Source organism: Scomber scombrus, chromosome 13 (assembly GCF_963691925.1).
Source record: "Scomber scombrus chromosome 13, fScoSco1.1, whole genome shotgun sequence".
NCBI lineage: Eukaryota > Metazoa > Chordata > Actinopteri > Scombriformes > Scombridae > Scomber > Scomber scombrus.
Window position 1 is genome coordinate 9,767,974 of NC_084982.1, and position 24,719 is coordinate 9,792,692.

Consider the following 24,719-nt stretch of genomic DNA (forward strand, 5'->3'; position numbering starts at 1 on the left):
ATGTAATAAAGCTGCTTAAAGATAAGATGAGGCAGACTTCCCTTTTTAAAAACAGGATAAACCCTGTAGATACAGTTTGGTGTTGAAGGTCAGTCCAGACTAAGCCCATAACTCTCACTGCGGTGAATATACATACTGAGAGGATTTCAGTTGCTGCTCCTCAGCTTCTCAACCAACCTGACAGTTAAGCATTGTATTTTTGTGTGCGGATGAGTAAGGGTATGGTGGGATTTCTTTAAAATAACATTGTTTTCAAGTATCTGCTTTCCAGTAATAGAGACTTATGAGGTTAAGCAATTCTTGAACTGGCAACTCTCAAATGTCATAAAATCCAACCAAAGTTCAGATTGAAAATTAATTCTATTCCTTTAAATATCGGCACATATAAATACATCTGTGCTTGCTGTTGATTCCGTGGCTTTTGTCGCCTTCTCTCTGTCCACGTTTCCTCCACGCTAAGCGCCCTCCCTTCCTAGTGTTGCTCTAGTAACTTCTTGGCGAGCTCCTCTAAGGCTTAGAGTAAACAGGATTAGAGAGCATTAAAAAAATCTGCCTCTCTCCAAGAGCCATCTGCCTATCTACCTGAGCCAGGAGCTGTCTTTTCAGCACCATGGGACACACCTCTCTTCAGCTGTGGAGGAAAGCAGGAAAACAGTATGAGATTGCACCGTCAAATGATTTCTGTGCGGGGTTTCTGTCATTCTTCTGAACCTGGAGAATTCTGAACTATGCAAACTTGTAAGACGCTGTTTACGTTGCTGTCACATGACTTAAGAGGAAGTACATATCTACTTGATCCTTTTCCAAGTCTACGGATTTAAGCACAGTCACGGATTTATCATGTGCATCGTATTTTGGAGATGTGTTTTTTATTCTGTTGTATTTAGTTTTGTGGTCATTTTTTTGGACATAAGGGCAGGTATGTATCAATAGTTAACCTTTATATTTCTTACTCAGTCCTTATCCAAAGTATAGTAAGCTTAAAATGTGTTTGTTTGTGGTACCACAGATGCAACATTGGAAGGATCCTCTATGGGTTACCTAGATCTGCCTTATAGTCCAGAGCCTGTGGTGTTTCCACGCATCGTTCAGGTATCTGATGCCAAGGTATCTCAGGAAGGCCATGTGGCTATCACTCGACGGAAAAGGAACATCCTATTTCCAAGTGGAGTCAAACTGTGCGCACAAGAGACAGTTCAGCAGGTGGTTGCAAACCATCTGAGCTACTTTCATCTCAGAGGTAAGACTGAATCACTGTAGATAAAAATAATGCTGTGGCCACTGGGCCGAAGAAAGGGTTAGGACACAAAGAACCTTCTGTTGGTTGTTGACTGGAGATCCTCATCATGGTTTCCTGTCTCACTACCTTCCATTCCCCTCACAATACCTCCACCTGAGCTGGCATTGAACTATCCAATAGGCACGGGTGTTAACCATCTTAGCAAGGAGGCACATGGGTCAATCAGAAGTATGTCAGTTGACATCTGGTGTGGATACTTGTTGCATTTAGGCCTCATGAGATTTACATTCAAGCCAACAGATACACGTGCTTCCCTACAAGGTCAGTTAACCGAAATTTCAAAAACAGTTTCTCACTACTGGTATCTAGCCACACGTCCTGAAATATCTGCTGTAAAACCTCTGGTGCCACCAGTGTTTTGGGGTTAATAAAATCTTATTTGTGCTTCTCAAAGCATTGAAAAAACAGCAGTATGTCTTTCACGAGATAATATCCTGTGGCGAATTTTCATAGGAACAGTTGCTGTGGCAGAAAGTACTTCCAAAGAAAACAGTTAACAAAAAATGTCTGGATTTTCCGCATTAAACTGAACCACAAGTAGAATTTCTGTCACTCGCATCGTAGGGTTGGCGGCAAAAATCTCAGGGTGATACAATGACCTGGGTACACAGATCCAAAACTACCACAACAGCACAGTGAAATACCACAAGGGGTAAGAGATTTTGCGTTTTTATGCTTGGAATTTGGGTGAATTGACACCTCAAGGATGCAGCTGCAAGGAGGGCTGCAGTTGACCAGGAGTTGAGGATCTAATGTGCAGACAAGGGAAGAGATTGTTGGATCTGTTCTTGCTTGAGAAATCTGTAATGTGTGTGAAAGAGTGGGCAGAGATCAACGTGTGTTTCCTGTCATTAAACTCTTGGGGCGCTAGACTCTTAGAAAGACACACTACCTGGTGCTAGGAGACAGTCTGCTGTATCTGCTGAAATATTAAGATTTGTTATGGAAGCTTTTTTTGTAGTATTTAGAGGTGATCACTTGTGTTTAAGTCTTCACACACAGCTTTGATTAGTAAAGATTAGAACATATGTCTGTGCACTGCGTTGACTCATGAAATGGAGTTATGAAGTTAACGGCAGATTTGGGCCCAGGTTCTTTTGAAATTCTCTGGGCTATTAGTACCTAGTTTTGTACCTAGTTTTGTAAAAGGTCTAATATGTTTTAGTAAAGTAAAGATTGTAACATTCCCTTTCTAATGAGCCAGCAGAGTGGTCTTTGTAGCGGACATCGTATATTAAATTTGTGCAACAGGCTGTGCAGTTGTTGATGATAACAGACCTCAAGGAAAGTAACTTGGAAATCATTTATGCAGATGTGAGTTTCTTTCTTTTCTTTTCTTTTTCTTTTATTACCACAAGGCTCAACTGGGAGAATTAACCACATTACAGATGGAATAGCTATAACAATCACATACAACACCAGTGCAAACATAAAGGACATATGCGCAAAAGTAGAAACGTGCAGTAAGCTACGCCGCCCCACATACCATACAATACAATAAGACCAGCTTCTTTGGACACTGAGTTCTGTAAGTTTGCATTAAGTGGATGGCATCTCTTTCTGATCTGACTAGTGTGCCAGGAGACCATATGGGAGGCTTTCAAGATCTTCTGGGACCGCCTCCCAGAGCAAGAAGAGTACCAAAGCTGGATGAACCAGTGCCAGGAGGGAACAGTCATGGCAAAAGATATTGGCAGCTACTTCAGCCAATCAGAAGAGCACCAGGCTCTGGTTAAAAAGGTTAGTGGATGAACAGTGATTTAAAAAAAGCGACTAAAGACTTGATAACTGACTCTGCAGGTGACTGATACTGTAATTAACATTTTCTTTTTCATTTCCAGAGAATGTCACGGACAGGTTTGAAAAGGTAAAATAAACTATCGTCATCTTTAAATCACATAATTCTGATCTGAACATTAAGTCTGTGTTTTGTAAACGTGTCATTCTTCCCACCATCTGTAGTGAGCCCACCAGGTCCTGGCAACATATGTGCAGGTAAGGTTGTCAAGACTCTTCAACCTTACCTGTTCATATTCCTGCACATCAGTTACACATACACATAACTTCACATGTGTCATGTTCATTTGATTGCATTTCTTTATTTTCCTGTTTCATTTGTGTGTTGTGTATTTGCATTACCTCAGTGATATTATTTATCTTTTATTACTTTCAACAAATCCCCTGAAAAGACCAAAACTAACAAATGAATTCTTGCTTGCTTTAATCCAACTAATAGGTTTTGTGTGCACAGCCACAGCCTGAAACAGCTTATACTTTTGCGGTATTGCAACAGTATATTATAAGTACATAATATATTGTTGCATATTTCTTCATCACTATTGCTGCTGTAGTTTATTCCTCTCAACACTGAACAGTGTCTTTGAGTATGTTCATTGCAACTACCCAACATAAAGCCTGAAAATGGAGTTGTTTGAAAATAAACTACATATGTACCTCAATGTAACTGTATGGCTGTGTGACACAAACAATGACACAGGGCTGTAATGGCACACTGGCTAACACAATACGTAGCAGAATTAATCCATTGTTGGTTTTGGTCTCTTCCGAGGATTTGTTGATAAAAAATGAAAAGATAAAAAAAACAAAACAACCCAGCCTTATTCTTTAAAACCCAACTCATATCATTGTGGTGTTTATCCTTTTTATTTTTAATTTAATTTGGTAAAGTGACATTATTTTTGTTGAAATGATCCTTTCCTGTTTCACAGTGCTCCGACACCAGCTACACCGGAAGCTGCTCCTGAGCAAGGTCAGTGTCAGCTGTAGGACCGTGATGTCTCTGCTCTCATATAAACACTCTTCCATATCTGCACCTCTGCACAAGTATTGCTTTTTTCTGTGTCAGACTGCAGCGTGTGTTTTCATGCACACATACCTACTGAAACCTTGGTTGCTACTATAACTTTTTATGCAGTATGTTTTGTCTGAGTATTTTTCTGCTTGGCTTTAGGCCAGCTCAGACTGAGATTTAGAAAGCAGTCAGAGTCTGGACTGAGTAATCCATACATACAGCCATGTTGAATCACAGCCTTTGCCAGAGATTTAAACTCATGCCCACTTAAACAAACAATCCCTTTTTTGCACCTGAACTGAAACATCCAGAACACAAAGCTGATGGAGAAGAAGAGGGGGAAGCAGCTGCTGTTGTCCCAGAGGTTGAGGAGAGTCCAGTGAGTGTACACACACACACACACACACACACACACACACACACACACACACACACACACACACACACACACACACACACACACACACACACACACACACACACACACACACACACACACTTTAGATGTTTACAGATTTGTATTTACATATATATTGACATTCACTTTAAATCAATTGTGAATTTATTTCTCACGTCACAGCTGGACAATGACATCGGCCTGCAGCCTCCCACTCCCCCAGTGCTGGAGCAGGTAGTGGAGCTGAGCATCCACCTGAATGGACAGATGTATAGCGATGACCTTGGCAATCCAGCCAGCCTGCAGTACCAAACACTGAGCAGACAGCTTGCTGAAAGGGTTTGCCTCTTTTTCTGTCTTGCTCTGGCTTGTTTTCCCTCTTTATGACTCCCTTAGTGCTACTGTATCTTACCTCCGCCTGGACCTGCTTTATCTCCAGGTTTATGGTCTGTGAAGATGCATTGTTAGTTTTAATAACAGCAGCAATAGTGAAAAACAAAGTGTTAGGCAGGAGTTCAAAAAACACACAGATCTTATGGTACACATTTGTTTTTGGTGAAATAACAATGTGCTGAAAGTACAGCTTTATGATGTTCTTGGGAATGGATCAGCCTCTGTGTATGAATGTGTATGCACACATATTCACCTTTGGAAGCTACTTCACTAGTTTTACAGGTACTTGGAAAAATCAGTAAATTTGTCCATGGGCTTTTTTGTTTGGCAGTCAGCTTGACACACAAATGTAATGGGCACACGTATACACACATAACTTGTAAATAACATTGTGAATACAATTTGGTACATTTTCATGAGTGTATTTACACACACACACACACACACACACACACACACACACACACACACACACACACACACACACACACACACACACACACACACACACACACACACACATACATACACACACACACGCACACACATGCACACGCATAGGATTTTGTGTCTTTGTATGTATTTTGTGTCCTTGTGATGACTGAGTTTTCAAAGGAAGCCATATCTCTTAATTGCTAACCCGTTTTGTATTCTCTGTGGAGATCTCTGCGTAGCCTCAGATATAGACCAACACACACACACACACACACACACACACACACACACACACACACACACACACACACACACACACACACACACACACACACACACACACACACACACACACACACCCTGTGCACACACAAGCTGTCGTGCTTTGAAGAGATTAAAAGTCTGTGTGGAGAAAGTGGAGGGGAGAACAGGGACTGCAAACTCCTACAGTAGGTAGTAAACGAGCATAGAAAAGGAGGGAGTAGAGAAGTGACAACAGACCCTGGAGACATTTCTTGTATCCTCCTTTTCTGATGGATTAAATAAACTGGGTCAGTGAGTCTATGTATTGTTTTAGCACAGAAGGCCTTGTAGACCCATAAAAATAATTTCTTGTGAGTTCACCATGATGCTGTAGTCCGCCTCCAGAGGATACAAATCTGGGCCAGTGCACAAAAGACCCCAAGACCTTTCAACTGCTTTTAACTAAATTTGCCCCGTTGGAATAATAAATCAGATTTATTTTTCCAAACAAGTTCATTGTAACCCTTCAAATATGAAACCAACTTGAGCCGCTGCTTGTTTATTAGGCCTGATTATTTTTGTCTTTGCAGATAGAGGATGCGTTGGTGGGGCTTCCTGGATTTAAGACTGTGTCCGTGCTGGACTTCAGGTCAGTGACATTTTGTAATACTGGTTCTGGACAAAAGACCCACAAGAACTTGTAACATTAACTACATTTGAGTTCTCTGCAGAGGTTTAACAGCTGCTTCTTGTCTCATGCAGGCCCCAAAAGGATGTCCAAGGGTGAGTCACTAGTACAGGCTGTGGTGGTTTGACAAGCTCTCGAAAGCATTGCTGTTGCCCCCCCCCCCCCCCCCCCCCCACCCGTCCTGCATTTAAGTCCACAGATCCCTATCAACCATTACTTAGCCAGAGCTGAGTGAATGGGAGAAGTCACCTTTGAGCGTGGGCACGTGTTAAGGTGTGTCACTAGTTTCCTGTGTTAATGGTCTTAGTGCGGTCACTCACCTGTTAAGTGGGATCAGGATTGGTCCAACCAAATGAGCAGGTGCTCTTATATAGAGACGATTATCGGGGCTTTATGACCTCACTAATCAGCCCCTGGTTGAGGGATGGAGAGGAGGACAGACAGATATTATGTGTATGGGTGGAGCGAAGGTGAGAAAGAGCAAAGGAGATGAACTAGAAAAGACACAAGGGAATGGAGGTGGAGAAGTAGGAACTAAGTAGGTGCTACTGCATTTACGGTGGTGCAAAAAGTATCTAGATACTTAACTTAAATATGGAGCCAACCCACAGTGTAAAAATACTCTATTACAAGTTCAAATGTTATATTCAAAGTTTTACTTGAGATAAAGAAAAGTAGAAGTACTCATTACGTAGCAGCATGGTCCCTGTCATGGTTTTATTATTACATATTTTAATAAAGGAACAATATTACTGATGCTTAAATATGTAGGTGCGTTTTAACGAGATAACTGGTCGAGATGGAACCAGTTATAATGCATTTTAATTTGAACATGATGATCATATGTTTTGCATGTAAAATCTTAATCTGCAAAGTATTGAGGAATTACATCGATGAGATAAAATTCAGTCGAGTAAAAAAAATTAGCCTCTGAAATGAAATTAGTGGAATAAAAGTAGCAGATAATGTAGAAGTAAAACTGGTAGGTAATTAAAGTACAACAATCTCAAAATTGTAAATGCATCTGGTAACATTCCTCTGTTGCGTGCTAGAAGTAAAGATGTTTTAGACACACGTTCTGCTTTATTTAAACGTAATTGTCAACTGTACCTTGTATAACTTATGGCCATAATTATGCAAACATACTGTATATACATTAAGCACACAGAGGAATATACTTACACCACAGTGATGTTGTGCAGATTTCGAGGCACAGCAGGAGAAGAGCGCCGTCTGCCTTAGTGTGAAACTAAAGAGAGAAAAAATGGATCTCCTTTTAAATGGGTCTTACTGTGGACCGGCACGTGCTTAGCTGTCTGCCAGAAATCCAGCAAACTAGGTCAGAGTGGGGGGCTCCCAGTAGTCAAATGAAGGTTGATAGATAGCTTTTTTCCATGGCCTGGAATGTCGTGTGAGGTTTCCATGTTTATTATGATGATATTGATCATTCTGCTGACTCGGCTGCGTTTGGCCTATACAGTAGTGCTCTGCATTCCAGGCTGGTGTAAATCACTCGAGTCATCAGTCATCTGTGAGCCCCCTACAACTCTTTTAAGAGGTTTGACGTTAAATCAAGCTAATGCCTGAGCGATTTTCATCCTCTTAGAGAACTGCTCTCTCATCCAAAACACATAATTTTCTACTTTCTTATTGTAAATGTGTAGAAACCACATGTAAATTGGTGCTCAGGTACAGTTTGCATTGACTTAGAAATTACCTTGCAAAGTTTTCATTAGAAAAATTTAATAGAAATATGTTCACTTAACGTTACTTAACAACTTCTATCAAGGTGAGCAAGGCGTTCCTGTCCTCCATTGCTCTAATGTAGCTGCACAATGACCACAAGCAGAGGACGTTGATAGAAAAAGAGCCATCTGAAATCAGTATCACTGTATGAATAAGAATTTAAATTAAAACTTAATTCTTGACTTTGTAAACTTTGATTTCAGTAAACAAAACAATCTTACTTGTAGTTTGTGGACATATGTGGGAGATGTAAATATATAATCATTGGTTTACATAAACTGTTTGCAGAATTATGGCCTTATGGGAAATACAAATATTTTTTGATATCTATATAAATCTCAGTAGGGCAAACATGGAAAATTACATACAAAATAAGCAAATGATTGTTAATGGCATTTAAGTGTGTCTCTCTTTTCCAAACTGTTCACACAAGTTAAACAAAACCCTTAAAAACATTTTATTTTTAATTATAATTCACTTGGCATCATAAATTGAACAATAACACAATATATTTTTATCACAGTCTAACAAAAGTCAATACATGATCATATTAAAATCATTGCCCAGCTCTGAGATTGTTCTGTGTGTTGACTGGCTGTAACCACTACATACATGTGTCTCCAGGCTGGATGGCATTGTGGTGGACTATGCCGTAACAGTGGTGGTGGATGGTGCTGGTGTGAGCACTGAACAACTGGACTACCTGACCCTGCAGTCTAACCTGGTGGAGAACTCATACCATGAGGTCAAAGAAATTCCTACAGTGATCTACACCATCACCGAGTTTAAAAACGTTGGCACTGAAGCCCTGCATAAGGACGAGTTGGAGGAGAGCGGTATGACGTTGTCCTGTGCACTATAGCCTGCACTGTAACAGAACACACATGCCGTCATTATTGCTATGTATTTAATTGGCAAACCTCCAAATGTCATATCAAATAGAGAGGCAGTAAACCCAACACTTAACACACGCTACACCACTCGAGAAAACATTCCAGGGTTCTAATAGTCTCATCTGTTTCTTATTTGTTGGCTTTTTCTGTCAAAGAAGAAGGAGACAGATTTAGCAGAAATTTTAAAAAGTGGGCCATTTTAATGAAAAAATAACAGAGTCATCAGTTATAGGATTTTTACTCTGTGTTTTTACTCTGCGCTGTGGTTAAATCTTTGTCATTAAATGGTCTGCAAAACAGGACTTGAAATCCAGAGAGTCCAAGGTTTTTTTGCCTCGCTTTAGTCTTTTACTTTGGCTTTCAGCCAGCAGGTCTTACAGTTAATTCACACCGCTAATGCACACACACTTCTTCTGTCTGTAAGGCTGCGTCTTAATTTTGACCAGAAACCCTTTCCAGAAATTGAAGGATGTGATAATGCCTCTATCACCTCCTCCTGTGAGATTTCTCCCTGACCATGTTTCCGAGAGAGAGTGTGTCATTAGATTACTGTGCCAGGAAGGCCCCTCTTGAGATGGATGCCACCTCATGTTGACATTAGTTATAGGCCGGGACATGTGAAATGATGACTAAACACTCTCATGTGGCCAACGTGTGGCTGGGAAGTTTAAGGCACAGCGTGGCTTTGTTATTTAGCTTTGGGGGTAGTGCAGTAATAGCCTTGGCCCACAGCATCTGATCTTCTCTCCAGACTTTAGCACTGATTTGTAGCTATTTACCCCCTAAAAGTAACGTTGTCAGAAATAAGGCTGTCACTGCTGGGAAGGTAAAAGTATTTTGTAGACTCTGGCAGGCAGGATTATTTGGACTATTTGGCACGTTTGACTTTTATGTGTCACTTTGTATTAATATTTGTTTCTCCACTGGTTCCACAGTGTCTGAGATCCCTGTGTCTGTCAATACTGCAGACGGAGCCACGGTGAGTAAAAAGTTACCTCCACAACTATGTCTTTCTCCAAGACATTCAGCTGTTTTGATCTCCACAGAGCTGACATGTCACTTTTATTTGTGGAAGCTGATGCTTCGAGCTTGACTGATGTTGCGATAACCTGTAACTGGCTTGTGATGTTATACAGGCCACACCAGTTCAGGTAGGGGATGAGCTCACCAGCAAGGATGAACTGCAGCTTTGAAGATTAGTTTGGCTCTTTGCTCTAATAATCCACTGCTATTCTGGGGCAAGGGTTACAGTGCACCACACCACCCGCTGTGGTGTGGTGCACTGTAAGGAGAGACGGCACATATGAGTTCATTCAGACGAGTAATCTATAGTCTGTCTTTATTTGTGCTGTCAGGTGGTTGAGTGCACTCTTTGATGGTAATCACAGTTTGGGTTGCACTAAATGTGTCTGCTGCTTCACTTTATAGCTCAGCACCCTAAGTGATTAATTTGACTCATTATGTGAATTGGGAGAGTTTGGCAAATTCCTCATCAGTAGTTGATTTACGGGCAAGAGCAAAGAGCTACTGTGCCACCAAAGCACTTTGGATTTGGAACATTTTAGATTCAGCTGCTGGTTTTTGAGTTGATATCAGAATTGTAAGGCCAGAAGTGTGCCACCAAGACAAAAACGTAAAATTAATACATTGCTAAATATAAAATGATATATTATAAATGCATGAATTAAATTAGCAAATAAATGATTCATTAATGAGCTCTAAGTTACAAAAATAGCAATAATTAATTCCATGTCCTTATTCTGTCTTTAAAGAGCAAATTAACACCATCTGAAAATCTTGTTTTTGCTGACCTCTTGTAAGTCCTCATTTTGCTGCAGTGATGTAGAAATGTACTCCATATTGTGTCAATATGCTGTGACATCACTGCTGGGTGTGCTTACAGGTGTTAGAGAGCACACCTCAAAACATACTCAGCAGTGAAAGATGTCAGTGTAGCAAAACTTTTTAGCAAATTATTAAGTTGGTCTTTTAATGTATTCATTTTTGAAATTTAAAATTGCAATGGAAATGGTATTGCAAAACACTTTTTGATACTTTGTGTCTGCTTATCAAATTCCAGTTTTGGTTTTGTGATAACTTTAAAGACCTACAGGAACAAGGTATACTGTATAAGTAAAGAAATACACACACACACACACACACACACACACACACACACACACACACACACACACACACACACACACACACACACACACACACACACACACACACACACACACACACACACACACACACACACACACACACACACTCCAGGCTCTATATTGAAGGAGAGTTTGTGCAGAAGTTGACTTGTGCCGAAAGGTTTAGATAATGAATTGTGTCCGTGATGCAGGTCAGTGTTGCTGATGAGCCACCAGAGGTCTTGATCCTGGAGGAGGACACAGAGGATGTCAACGACGAATTCCTGCCTGAGTTGCCTGAAAGCAACACAGCGACAACAGCAGAAAATGATGTCATTGTTCTGGAGGAGAGTGCTGTTATACCCGCTGCTCCTGTCCTGACCACCGAGGCACCTGAAGCTGGCAGTGAGTGTTTATCCTGAATTCATAATCACACACAGCATACCATATAAAAACTTCCTACTGCTTTATAATTTTCTGTATATCTCAGTTCTCGGTTTGTTGATCTTAAATCTTAAAAAGAGGGTTTGTCTTGTTTGTCAATTAGTGCCGGAAAGAGATAGCCGAACTGATTTTCCTTTGTCTTTGTGTTTTTCAGGTATTGAGGAGGAAGGTCTGCTGCTGGAGGAGACTCTGCAGACTGCTGATGTAGAGATCTCCCCAGAAGAGGAGCTTCCAGCTGAGCTCCCCCCTCCTGAGCTGCCAGAGGTCATCACACTGCCTGAACCGCCAGTGGAGATCGAGGCCTCTGGCTCAGGCACAGGGGACCTGGACGACCTGCTCCCTCCATCTACACCAACAGTAGCAGAGGAAGACATTTCTCTTGACGAGACAGCTTCAGAAGATGTGTTGATACCAGAAGATGTCGGCATAGATGCAGGTGATATCTCTGACAAGGAAATGGAGGAGGTTGAGGTTGAGGTTGCAGTAGTGGAAGAGGAGCATACTGCAGAAGACGTGGAAGCTCCAGAAGAGGAGCATCTGGATGAGGTTGTTGTTAATGAGGCAGAGAGTCCAGAGGAGCTTGAGATCTCCACAATTTCAAATGAGACCACAGAAGGAGAAGGTCTGACTGCAGTACTCCCGACCCCAGATGCTGTAGATGTAGTGAGTGAAGCATCAGAGCCAGAGGCAGCAGAAACTACTCTGCTTCCTGTTGGCGAAGACTCAGTGGAGTCAGTAGAAGATTCAAACCTCACAGATGTTCTACTTGTAGATGAGGAAGTTAATACTGAACAGCCTGAGGAAGACAGTAATGTGGTTTTGTCCTATCCTGAGGAACCTGTGTTAGAAGAGGGTGGCATGGAGGCACCGACAGAGAGCGAGAGACAAGAGGTGATTGAAGAGACTCCACCTGAAGCTCCAGCTGTAGTGGAAGGGGGCCCAGAAGCTCCACAGATCTCAACTGAGGATCTTACAGAGGATGAGATCCTAATAGTCAACCAGGATGAACAAGAACCACCAGTGACAGATTCTCTAAGTCCTATCCAACCAACTGTCCTGTCTCCAGAGAAGGAGTCGCCTTTTACCCGTATATCTGACGTTAATCCTGCCTCCGATGGGCAACCTGACATCATCATTCCTACACTGGTGGAGGTAAAGCAAAAGAATGATACAGGATTAAATGTTTACGTTGCAAAAAATATAACCAAATGCACAATTTGAGGTTTTAAAATAGAAAAATCATGTTACCTTTCCTTTTAATGTTTATAGTCAAACTGAAATTTGAATTGTTCTGACTTTTGTGTAATGAAATATGAGCTATAATGACACTGCAACTATTATGCATAATGTTTCACCATGGCAGCTTTCAAATATTGATATAAGTTGTTACTTTCCCCATTTTCAAGCACATGGTGTTAGTATCAAACATTTACAACATTGTTTTTGGGACGACACATCGTGTTGTTAAGTTTGTATTCTACTCAGAAACTGGAAGCTAGTTAGCCTAGCTAACTAACTAACATTACTGTAGCACTAATTCCCACTAGATGTTACTTTTTGTTCATGTTATTTCAACACCTGACTTATTGGCAGTTCTTACACAGTTCTGTTCATCTCACATTATACTGATGACAAAGCACTGTAAACTCAGCAACGTACGGAGTCAAAGAGTAATGTAGTGAGTGCTCAAATCACAGATGGGACAAAGTAATGGCTTACAACATCGGCTCACAAGCTGGTTAAATGCCTGTGTGGCCAACTGAAGAAATGTTATGAGCCAAGTCCCAGCCCATACAGATATTGCACCTATCAAATATCACTGCACCATATTGTCAATTGGTAGCAAAAATTCACTCCCGCTGGGGGTGATATGATTTCAGAAAAATAAATGAAACTTCAAATCTCTCCTTTTTGTATAATAGAATAACCTAATAAGTACAAGTCAAAACAAACACCACAACAGATATGTGCCTGTTTCTTTTAATTTGAGTTCAACTGTGAATTAATAATTATTTATAAAGCAGATGTATAAATCAAAGTAAACATTGTTGTAACCCACTTTAGGATAAAAGTTTAATTTCAAAACCCATCTACTATTTTTATCCTCCAGATTCAGACCCTTGACGAAGATTTGGATGATGCCTCCCTTGAAGACCAGGGCTTTGATGTGGTTCATTATGGTTATGGTTTGATCAACCACACAGAGGAGGGCAGCACTGGATTTCCAATCAGTGTGGGACATGGCACAGACCAGGCCAGTATCGCTATGCCTGTAAATCCAGGACGAGCACTGATGGTGTTCTTCAGCTTGAGGGTGACCAACATGATCTTCTCAGACGATCTCTTTAACAAGAGTTCCCCAGAGTACAAAGCTTTGGAGCAACGCTTCATAGAACTGGTAGGCATCTTATATTTTACTTGCAGTTATCATTATTCCCACTGTTGTGTTGACGCCTCTGGTTTTTGACATCACATTGTACATTCATCAATCTTTTCCCAGCTTGTGCCCTACCTGCAGTCCAACCTGACCAACTTTCAGAACCTGGAGATCCTGAACTTTAGGAACGGGAGCATTGTGGTCAATAGCCGGATGAAATTTGGCAAACCTGTTCCTCAAGGCGTCACCACAGCTGTCTATCTGATCCTGGAAGACTTCTGTAACACAGCCTACCAGACCATGAACCTGGCCATCGATAAGTACTCGCTGGATGTTGAGTCAGGTAGGTACTCACTAAAGTAAAGTGATGCATCTGTGTAGTATGCCAGATGTTTCTTAATCAGTCTAACATCAGAACATTGTTTGGTACAATAACTGCAGTAAATCATGATAGAAAAATGTATTTGACTTTGAAAATGTCTGGCAAAGCAAGTATTGAATTACTATTGTGACACTTCTTGGCCAGAAGAGGCAAATGTCACTATGACATAATCAGGGCTTCTCTGGACAACAACCAAGTTATCATTAACAACACTGACGGAGTAATTACAGTATGCTGATCTGGTGTTACACAGTGTGTATTATATTGCTTTGATTTTTATTATTATAAATGGGTCAATTATGAATTCAACATGACATCTCATATGCACATTTATTAATTTCCTCATGTGGTCAAAGCTACTGTGTGACATTATCAGTCGGCTCGTAATCGGCTGTTCATGATATCAGTGAGTCATGTTTGTGTTTACAGTCATAATCTGTTTAAGTCATAATCCTGGATCTCAGCATGCATAATGGCAGATGTTCCATTAGCAAGGGAAGAAGAATGGTGTTTGTATGTCACAGACTATAGCAGAGGGAAACAGCTAGCCTGTCTCTGTCTAACAACAGTTATAAAACTCATTAACAAACATGTTACATCCCGTTTTTTTTAATCTGCTGTAGTGATACTGGTAGGGGAAATTGTTACTTTTGCACAGAGCTAGGCTAGCTGTTCCCACCTGTTTCTGGTCTTTGTGCTAAGCTAAGCTAACTGCCTGTCAGCTATAGCTTCATATTTGTTGGCATATTTGCAAGAAAAAAAAAATTGCTCAATGGATTATTATTCAAATAGTTGCTGATGAATTTTCGGCCGTTTGACTCATCGATTAGTTGACTAATCTAAAATGTTGTAATCAACCTTGCTTTTCTCCTAATACCACTACACATATACACATAATAACACTCCTATGGTTCTTTCATTTACAGGAGACAAGGCAGACCCCTGTAAATTCCAGGCGTGCAACGAGTACGCAGAGTGTAAGGTGAACAAGTGGTCGGGGGAGGCAGAGTGCGTCTGTAACCCTGGTTACTTCAGCGTGGATAGCCTACCCTGTCAGAGTATTTGTGAGCTCAGGAACGACTTTTGCCTCAATGACGGCAAGTGTGACGTCATCCCAGGCCAGGGAGCCATCTGCAGGTGGGTGGGGATTAGGGGAAATGATCTGCCTGTGCGGTCAAGAGTGTGAGTGTGCAGGTTTGCGAGGCTGGTAAAGCGCCTCAGAGCACTAAACTGTTTTTTCAAATTCACCTCATGAAGGGGCAGAATCATTCCTGCTAGTTGTACATTTTAGTCTGTTTGGCTCCACTTTGATCATGTAGTGAAAAGAGACAAAGCCGTCCAAACATGTCGATCTCATGGTTTAGAGGTAAAAGTACTTCCCAGTGTGTTCTGGCCTGATGAAATATAATCATAAACCACTCAATTGAATAAAGCTTTTTTTAATGAATTAGTTGGCTGCTAATACTAATTAACCATCTTACAATAAATATATTTAACAATTTGAGCCAGCACTCAAACATGTGGCAGTTTACTATGTTAATTTAATTGCCCCCTCTGGCAATTAATTTACTGTACATGCATCAAAACAACGAGTACCATTTGTGGAGGCATAATTGCAAAGATTAAACCTGATTAAAATTATGATCCATTTTCCAACCCCAGGATGCATATTATCACATTTTTGTTTAGTGAAATATTGTTTTGAAATCAATTAATGAAAGCCCTCTTTTTCTACACTTTCTGGTGATTATCTAAAAATGTCTAAGGAGTAGCCTACTTGTAAACAATTTGAATGTGTGTGTGTTAGTTCCTGGTGTCCATGCATGTGTTTTCATGTTGAAACAGACATTTGAACTTGCCTTTTTTTGTACTGGAGCATGAATACATGCGAGTAAGTTTATGTGTCAATACTCCAGACCAGTGACAGGGACATATCCGCTGGTTCTGCTGAGAAGGTTGTACGTGGTATGCTTTCAGCAGAGTGATTATGAACAGACACATACAGAGATTGTGTGCCAAGGTGACCTTTGTTTCACACCCACTACGACATCATGAAACACGCAGGCAACTCCAGATGCTCTTGGATAGTTGTTTACTTCACGTCGTCCAACCAGAAGTGTTGCATGGAGACAGGATACAAACATCTGAAAGGTTTAAATCCAAAATAAGGCATTAATGATTTAATGACACATACTGAATGTAATAATTGCTGACATGTTATTACTTATGACAGGACAAAAAACAGACACGGTTGCGGATGTAGTCATGCTATTTTACATTCTGAAATCATTTCAGAATGTAAAAAAAAAACAGAAGAACGGTGAAGAATAAGTTCTGAAACATTTTGTTCTCCTGCTGTTCTTTGAATACTTAATCAATTTAAAACGCAGCACCATCAGTCAGTTTTTTTTTTCATCACCCCTGAGTGAGTGATTTCATGACAGATTTCCATCGTCATTGCAGGTGTCGGGTTGGGGAGAACTGGTGGTACCGAGGAGAGCACTGTGAGGAGTACGTGTCCGAGCCACTCGTGGTCGGTATAGCAATCGCCTCTGTAGCTGGATTCCTATTGGTGGCCTCTGGTGTGATCTTCTTCCTCGCCAGGACGTTACGAGATCAGTATGACAAGGATGAGTCAGAGGACCCTATTCGGTGAGGGATTCTTATTTGACAAATATGAGTACAGTTAAATGTGACAGATGGAGGGCATATTTGTGCCTTTTTATGACTGCCATACTGTCATAAGGGTTTATTGTTATGAGGCATGTTTATATGCCATATACAATGTATAGGTCATTTTCACAGTGTTGCTACATAGTTTTTATACTTAAAAAAAAAAATGCTTATCAGTAAGTGACACAGCAATGAATAAAAAGGAGAATGAATATGTTCTCAAAAGAAATAATTGTGCTGACAACAAAATGTATCGATCAGATATACTGTTCTTTGACTTCTTATAATATACAGATCTATCTTTACTGACTTTTACCAAGTTACAGAACTATTTGTGGAGATGCTAAATGTTTTTATGGATACCAAATACTTCAGGCTAAAAACATTTTGCTTTAATACAGCTGCAACGACATGGAAAATATGTAACCCTGAAACTGAAATATATGTTATACTGACAGAATTTAAATGAAATAATTAAGACGTATAGGGTTAATAAATCAAAAATACCTTTAACCTACATAAAGCTGCTAAATTAGTCTGCAAAAGCTGTTAACTGTACCTGCATATAAACAAACTACACTTGATAGTGAACAGAGATGCTTACATTTAGTGAGTTTAAGGACTTTCTCTCCTCCACGTGATCGGCTTTGGATTAAAGGAGTCTGGTAATTTTCTTAAGGGGATCAAGTGAGTTGAGACATCCCATGACTGTATCCTCTGTTAGTCAGCCAACAATTCTCCACTGCGCCACCCCTTACTCTTCTCAACTCTCTGAGGTGTGGCCACACCCTTTCCCTCTGTCTGGATGTCGCTTTCCTCCTGTCCTCCTTTGCCCTTTTCACAAAAAGTATCTGTCCTCCATCCATCATAGTGTGTGTGTTTGTGTGTGTCTGGCATGATTCCCAGAACAGCCTGTGGAGAAAAACTGTGTTAACCTCAGCCAATTAACCGATCGGTTATGGTGTTGAGCTATTTCCAAAAAGCCTTAAACACCTAACACAATAGGCTTTCTGATCATCTAGAGACTGACTCAGGCATAAATGAAAGGAATTATCTAAGGTTAACAAAGGTTAATCAACACTAAAGTCTTGCTCGCTGTAGTTTAATTTTCCTTTTTGGCCTGCAAGACGATGTGTTTATCAGTCTTCATCATTGTGACTATGTTCTTTCTGCAGGCGAGCAGAGTCTCTCCCATCTCTAGAGAGGGCGACCAAGTACAACCCCATGTTTGAGAGCGAGGCCACCACAGGCTACAGCAACTACTACCGCCGCTATCCCGAGGCTCCTGTCTACAGCAGTGCCAGCGCTGAAGCCTCCACTGACTTTAGCAGCGAGGAGATACGACACATTTATGAGAACAGTGAACTGACCAAGGAGGTGTGTTTGTGTGCCACTGTTCATTGGTACAGCCTCATTAAGAAGCCTGGTTTAAAAAAAAAACTCGATTAGCTTCTTCTTCCAGCTAAATCCAAGTGCCTGTTTGACATTTCTGCAGTTGTTTCACACACAGTCATTCATACGGTTGCGTTGCTGTTCCCACATCCAAATATTACCTGAAAAGGATTCAAATTGGAAACTGCAAACTTGTCTCTGGCTCACCAACTGGGTTTTACACCCTATACTGAGAAAGTTATTGTTTTTTGAGTGAAATGTCACATTTTCATTGAGCCTCAGCAAGTTGGGTTTACTGTTTATCTGCATGTGATGTAATGTTATGTTCCCCCCTGACTGATATCATGTGTTTCTACAGGAAATCCAAGACAGGATACGCATCATTGAGCTCTACGCTAAGGATCGGCAGTTTGCAGATTTTGTGCGGCATCATCAAGCGTGAGTACCTCTCCTGTTTTCCCCTTTTCAGACTGCGACGAGATAAACACATGGGCATGTGGCAGACAAACCACGATATGAGGAAAAAAGGGAAATGAGTTTGAGATACATGAGGCTGGCAAGATTGCAGCAAAAAATGATTCGTTTGTCTGTGAAGAGCTGGAGGAGACAAAGAGTTAAAGTCATGCCAAACCAGTGTGGAAACAGATCGTTCCTAAATCTTCACCAGCCAGACACAGAGCTGATACAATGAGACAGAAACACAGACGCTCCTTTGTCTGCCAGCAGTCTGGCAGCAGCAGTGTGTGTGTGTGTGTGTGTGTGTGTGTGTAGGTGTGTGTATGTGTGCACGTGTAAAGGTGGTTACTGTTTCTAAGTCACATCTGGCTGGAGCTCACCAGTATGTGTGCTGTGGATATCCTTCATGCTAGATAGAGCTGTGTTAGTTTAATGTCGTGAGCGCTTGTTTGTACATATAATAACTGATTCTCCTAGAAGCATGAAATCTAATGTGTCTGCATGTTTGTGTATGTGCTGCAGTGTTCTGGATACGCGAGAGAGCTCCTCAACATAGACATGAAACATCCAGAACACAAGGTATTTCTTCTTCTTTTAAAGACTGTAGCAGTGGGTTCTGAATTTCAATTGCAATCCTCCTCAAGATCTTTGTAACATGTATTTAGGGATGCATATGTATGTATATTCCAAACTCTTAAGTTAGCACAAGCTAATGGTGGATCTCTCAGAATGAAAATTATAGCAGATATTTATAAATGGAAAAGTTTTACTTTAAGTCAAATGCAATTAAGTCAAATGCATTTTCAATGAATGTCTATAGAAAAATTAGGTCAACAGTTATGGGAAAGGGGACTAATTATTATCTGAATCCATACGGGCAAGGAAAAACCCCTAACAAAGCCCTACAGCTAAAAATGGACAAAGGGTGGTTAAGCACTTCCAGTTTTGAAGTATTGTTATAGGTCAGCATAACTAAAGCTTTTAATTGGTTGGTAAACACCTAAATATAAAACACAAGTTAATGCATGATTGGTGATCCCTCACTATCTAATCTCTGTTCAATTAACACAAGCCCATGGAACTAATTTCATAATGGATTGCTGATTATTTTCTCAATAAATTGTGTGATCTTTTTTTCAATTAACAGTCTAAAAATCAGAAGATATTCAACTCTTCATTTGCAAAAGGGAGCTTAACATTTAAAATGGTTTTGCATATACCTACGATTCAACATTTGAAGAAATTTGCTTAGTACCTTTCTTACTTAGACCTGGATGACGATATTCATACTACTCAATCAATCAAAACCTTACAATAGATGACTGTGTAGTTTGATATGTGTAATATATTTTTTGTAAAAGTTGATACTTGCATGCTGACACACTTGTTCTGCTTCACAGAACCAAGCCTCTGCATTACAAAAGCCCGGACTGCACTGTTAAAGTTGGACTGTCATTTAGCACACTACTTTTATAATCTCAATTCGCACAAACTTCCTGTGTCTGCGTCTGTCCCCACCTGTGTGGGAAGTGGTGTCGACTGTTCTTCCTTCTTCCTCGGTGCCTTCTCTTGATCGGGTGAGCTGGCTGTGACATCAGGGGACGTGTTTGCTGCTCACTAACTGGACGTCTCCCTTTGGGGAAAACTGGACCACATCCTGTTACTTGAAATGTTTTTGGACACATAACAATACTGTGTAGTACTTTTGATCTGTGTTTTTAGTGGTTTAGTTTCATCATATCCTACTTGTCCACTCCTAAAGGGAAGAACATCAAACTGTAAATATGTGTATATTATATTTATTAGAATGTTTACTAGTGAGGATTATATTTTAACAGCTGTCTCTTCTTTTTTGGTCTCTCCAAAACTCCAAGTGAGGCATTGCTTTAAGATGGAGACACTGAGAGAGCTGCTTTTCTTTAGTCAATGGTGCTATATTGATTTAAAGTATTTTTGTAATGTAGTGGTCTATAATGACTCATTTTACAAAAGTGACACCAGTGGATTAACTCTGTATATTAGAGTACTACTATACATTAAGGTGGCCAAATACAGTTGTAGTGTGTGTGTTGTACTGTTCAGCTCTGTAAAAGCAGCCTTTCACTGTCTGAACTACGAGTGGAAGGTGATTCCAGCTACTTCTCCTGGCGGGGGCTTCCTCTACCTTTTTAAGGGCTCCACCGATCAGAAACTGTGGTGTTTGTTTGTAAATATATGGCATGGCAGACACAAGAGAGTGAAAAAAAGTGGTGATGGAGAAAGGCACAGAGCATGAACCCGGTCCAGCTCTGGGATTCAGAAATAAGTGAAAACACGTTTCAGTGGAAAAATGCTCCGGGGCAGGCGGCCCAGGGATTTGATCAAATGGTCTGCTTTCAGATGTCGTATGTAATGCAACTGAAAGAACAGGAATAAGTAAGCTGATAAAAACATGTGCTCATTGGAAAGACAAGCTCAAGCTGCGTTGCCTGTTGAGAAAACTTTAAGGTTACCAGCAACTCTTAAAAAGACATCCTGCCCCGTGACTACTTGTTTGGCCACAATCCTGCTCCTCCACCTGAAACCTTGTGACAGACTAATTCCAGTGTTTTCTTTGGTATTCTCAGACATTCCTCCCTGGATTTGTTGTGCTTGACCTTTCATGTCCTTTGAGCGGACCCTCACATCTGCAGCTGATTACAATCTGTAGGTTTTCTGTTTGTTGTCGGCCAGTGTGACCGATCAGCTCTCTTAGGTGGTCAGAATCAGACACGTAGATCACGTGCTAGCTTCTTGTTTACATCACACACTTCTTGTCTTCTAGAGGTCTACTCAAGCGATCAACACCTGCGAAGCAGGCTGTTGTGACGGTGTCATGCCTTTTGCGATCTGTGTGTTCAGTTCTATTTTTTTACACGCATGCATTTTTGTGCATGCATACAGTTTTTGTCAGTGTCCTCCACCTGCCACCTGGACAAACAGCCAATTATCCCATATAGTGTTCTGTCATGTAAATAACATTGATGAGATGACTAACAGTTGCATTGATGTAAATCTCGTGTCTCAAATGTTTCAATATATGAAGATATACTTCTTTTTTCTTTTTCTTTTTTTTACTGATGACTGTGTCACCATTTTAACAGTGTTACCACACCGTGCAGCTGTTTAAATTACTATAAGAAATTGTAATGTGTACAAAAATAAAGTGTTTTCTATAAAATGCAGTCTCCTCTCAGACTTGCCTTCTCTCTTGGAGTCACTGACATATTGACTTCTTCCACTCTGCTAGTTGGGCCAGGTGTTTAGCTTCTCCCACTTAATCCAAAAAGCAGATTATCCCCAGCGCAGCAGGTATGGATTAGGCTCGTCTGTGGCCGTGACTGTTTCTAAGAGCGTGTACCAGTAATCGGCCTGTGTCACACACATATGCGCATGTGCCTGGAACTGGCTTGGTAATTGAACGCCCGTGCAACAGTAAAAGACGTTGTGTAAACATAGCAATAGCCTGGTGAAACAATACAACTGTGAACAAGCCCAAACTGACGTGTCATTGTGTTGAAAAAATTGGATCCAGCTGCCCATTTTTTTAGTATTGTTCCAGAGTTTTGGATTATATTTGGTGCGGTTTGGTGAAGTCAGATATGTGTTGGTGGCCAGTGATGGCGTCATTTAATTTAATATTATAAGATCACAATCACTGTGGTGATGAAGAATTAGGGTGTGACTGCTGTGAATAGTTAAACTGATTCTATCATTCGTAATGAAAAAACGAATATTATATTTGAAACAAATGCAAAATAGAAGTATCTTTATTAGTGGTCTCAGACTTGTGGATCCAACTGTACATTCATTTCCTTTTGTTTGCCAGAAAGTCATTCACAGGAAACGATATCAGAGAGCTTTAACCAACTGTTAGAGCTCTCATGAAAAACAGTATACAATGTCAATAACAGAAATCCAAATAAACTTATTTGGGATTTGGAACAGACAGTGAATAAAACGTACTGGCAGCACAGATCACACATGAACGTATAGAGCATACAGTATAAATATTCATTGTATTTAACCATTTTTAATAGCTGGTGTCTCCCTGCTGTGGAGAAAACTGAAGTAATGTTTTCCAGACTTCTGAGACATGCCATGGGTTGAAAATCAAGTTCATAAGCAAACTAAAAGAAGGTGGTAAAACAATGTTAAGTATGTTTTTTGAGCTGTTAAATAGAGTCAGGGTCTCCAGGACTGCAAACAGAACATTAGTGGTTACAGTACAAAGAGTCTCTTTGTGTTTTACTCCTCTCATTTGCATCTGTAATTTACAATAACAACACATTTTCTTTTATATTGATTATGAATACTGACAGTTTTTGTAATGTTTTGAGCTTTGATGTCACATTTTAGTGTTTAGCTGTTTCTGATTTTTTTTGTAACTGAACCAAAAGTTCCTTCAAAGGAATTAATAATTTAATGAAGACATCTGGGGATCAGTATTCATGAGGACAGTTTTATATTCCATTTATGGGATTCTGTGGGAGTTTACCGAATGGGAAATTGCAGATCTTCCAAATGTGCAAAGTTACAAAAGGGTTTATGTTTTTCAAAGGAAACACAGAGATACATTTGATGCTTTTTTAAAGTGAAGCCTCTGTATCCAGTGCAACCACAAGAGGGCCATGTATCTGTTTGTCATTTAACTGAACGCTTCATCAGTCTCAGCTCAATCAAATTCAACTTTTGTATTGATTTGAAACTGACTGTAAAATACACAGTGTATATCGCAGCAGGCCAGTGAACGCATTTTTAAATCTATTTAGAGACATTTTAGTTTGACCTTTTTTAAAATTTTCATAAGAGAAGTGTGTGTATACACCGATAAGCCAACATATTAAAATTACCTGCCAAAAATTGTGTAGGTCCACCTTTTGCCACCAAAACAGCTCTGACCTGTTGATGCATGGACTCCAAAAGACCTCTGAAGGTGTCCTCTGGTATGCCCTGGTTTCCCAGCGGAAGATTGCTCAGAGCATCATACTGCCTCCGCCTGCTTATCTTCTTTCCATACTGCACCCTAGTGCCATCTATTCCCCGGGTAAATGATGCATATGCAATTGACCGCTTACATGATGTAAAAGAAAATGTGTTCATCAGACCAGGCCACCTTCTTGCATTTCTCTATGGTTCAGTTCTGACACTCATGTGTGAATTGCAGGCATTTTCAGTGGTGGACAGGGGTCAGCAGGGACAATCTGCAGCTACACAGCCCCATACGCAGCAAGTTGCAATGCAGTGTGTGTTCTGACAGCTGTCTATCATAGCCAACCTTAACTTCTTCAGCAATTTGATCTACAATAGCTTTTCTGTGAGATTGGACCAGATGGGCTCGATTTCGGTCTCCACACATTGCAGTGACCCTTGGCTGCTCATGACCCTGTCGCAGGTTCACCAGTTGTCCTTCCACTCTTGGTAGGTAGGCCTACTGACCACTGCATATTGTGAAGAAGTTGTTCAGATCTTTATGCTTGCTCGTTTTTCCTGCTTCCAACACATCGACTTCATAAACTGATTTGCTACCTAATATCTCCCACTCCTTAACAGGTGCCATTTTACCAACATAATCAATCTTGTTCAATTTGTCTGTCAATGGTTTTAAGATTTTGGCTGATGTCTCAAGACTAGAAATGAATCTAGTTTGGAGGAGTGATTGGGAATGAATACGCCTTGTGATGGATGTTACCAATGATCATAGCAACAATCAATCAATCAATCAATCTTTATTTGTATAGCGCCAAATCACAACAAAGTTATCTCAAGGCACTTTACACATAGAGCAGGTTCTAAACCGTACTCTTCAAGTTTTAATTTATAAAGAGACCCAACATTCCCACATGAGCAAGCATTTAGCGACAATGGCAAGAAAAAACTCCCTTTTAACAGGAATACTGTAATTACTCCTAGCTTCATCATG

General features: G+C 40.5%; 1 protein-coding gene across 1 annotated transcript; it reads left to right on the forward strand.

Annotated features, from left to right (window-relative positions):
- Positions 1-1,032: 1,032 nt before the first annotated feature.
- impg2a (interphotoreceptor matrix proteoglycan 2a) lies at positions 1,033-19,334 on the forward strand. The gene is made up of 20 exons (XM_062432274.1): positions 1,033-1,240; positions 2,874-3,040; positions 3,142-3,167; positions 4,030-4,070; positions 4,424-4,491; positions 4,693-4,848; positions 6,171-6,229; positions 6,343-6,363; positions 8,639-8,850; positions 9,843-9,886; positions 10,044-10,058; positions 11,267-11,459; positions 11,653-12,650; positions 13,609-13,896; positions 13,999-14,218; positions 15,184-15,394; positions 16,721-16,909; positions 18,106-18,307; positions 18,681-18,760; positions 19,301-19,334. The coding sequence occupies exons 1-20, from the start codon at positions 1,033-1,035 to the stop codon at positions 19,332-19,334; spliced, it is 3,432 nt and encodes a 1,143-aa protein (XP_062288258.1).
- Positions 19,335-24,719: the final 5,385 nt, after the last annotated feature.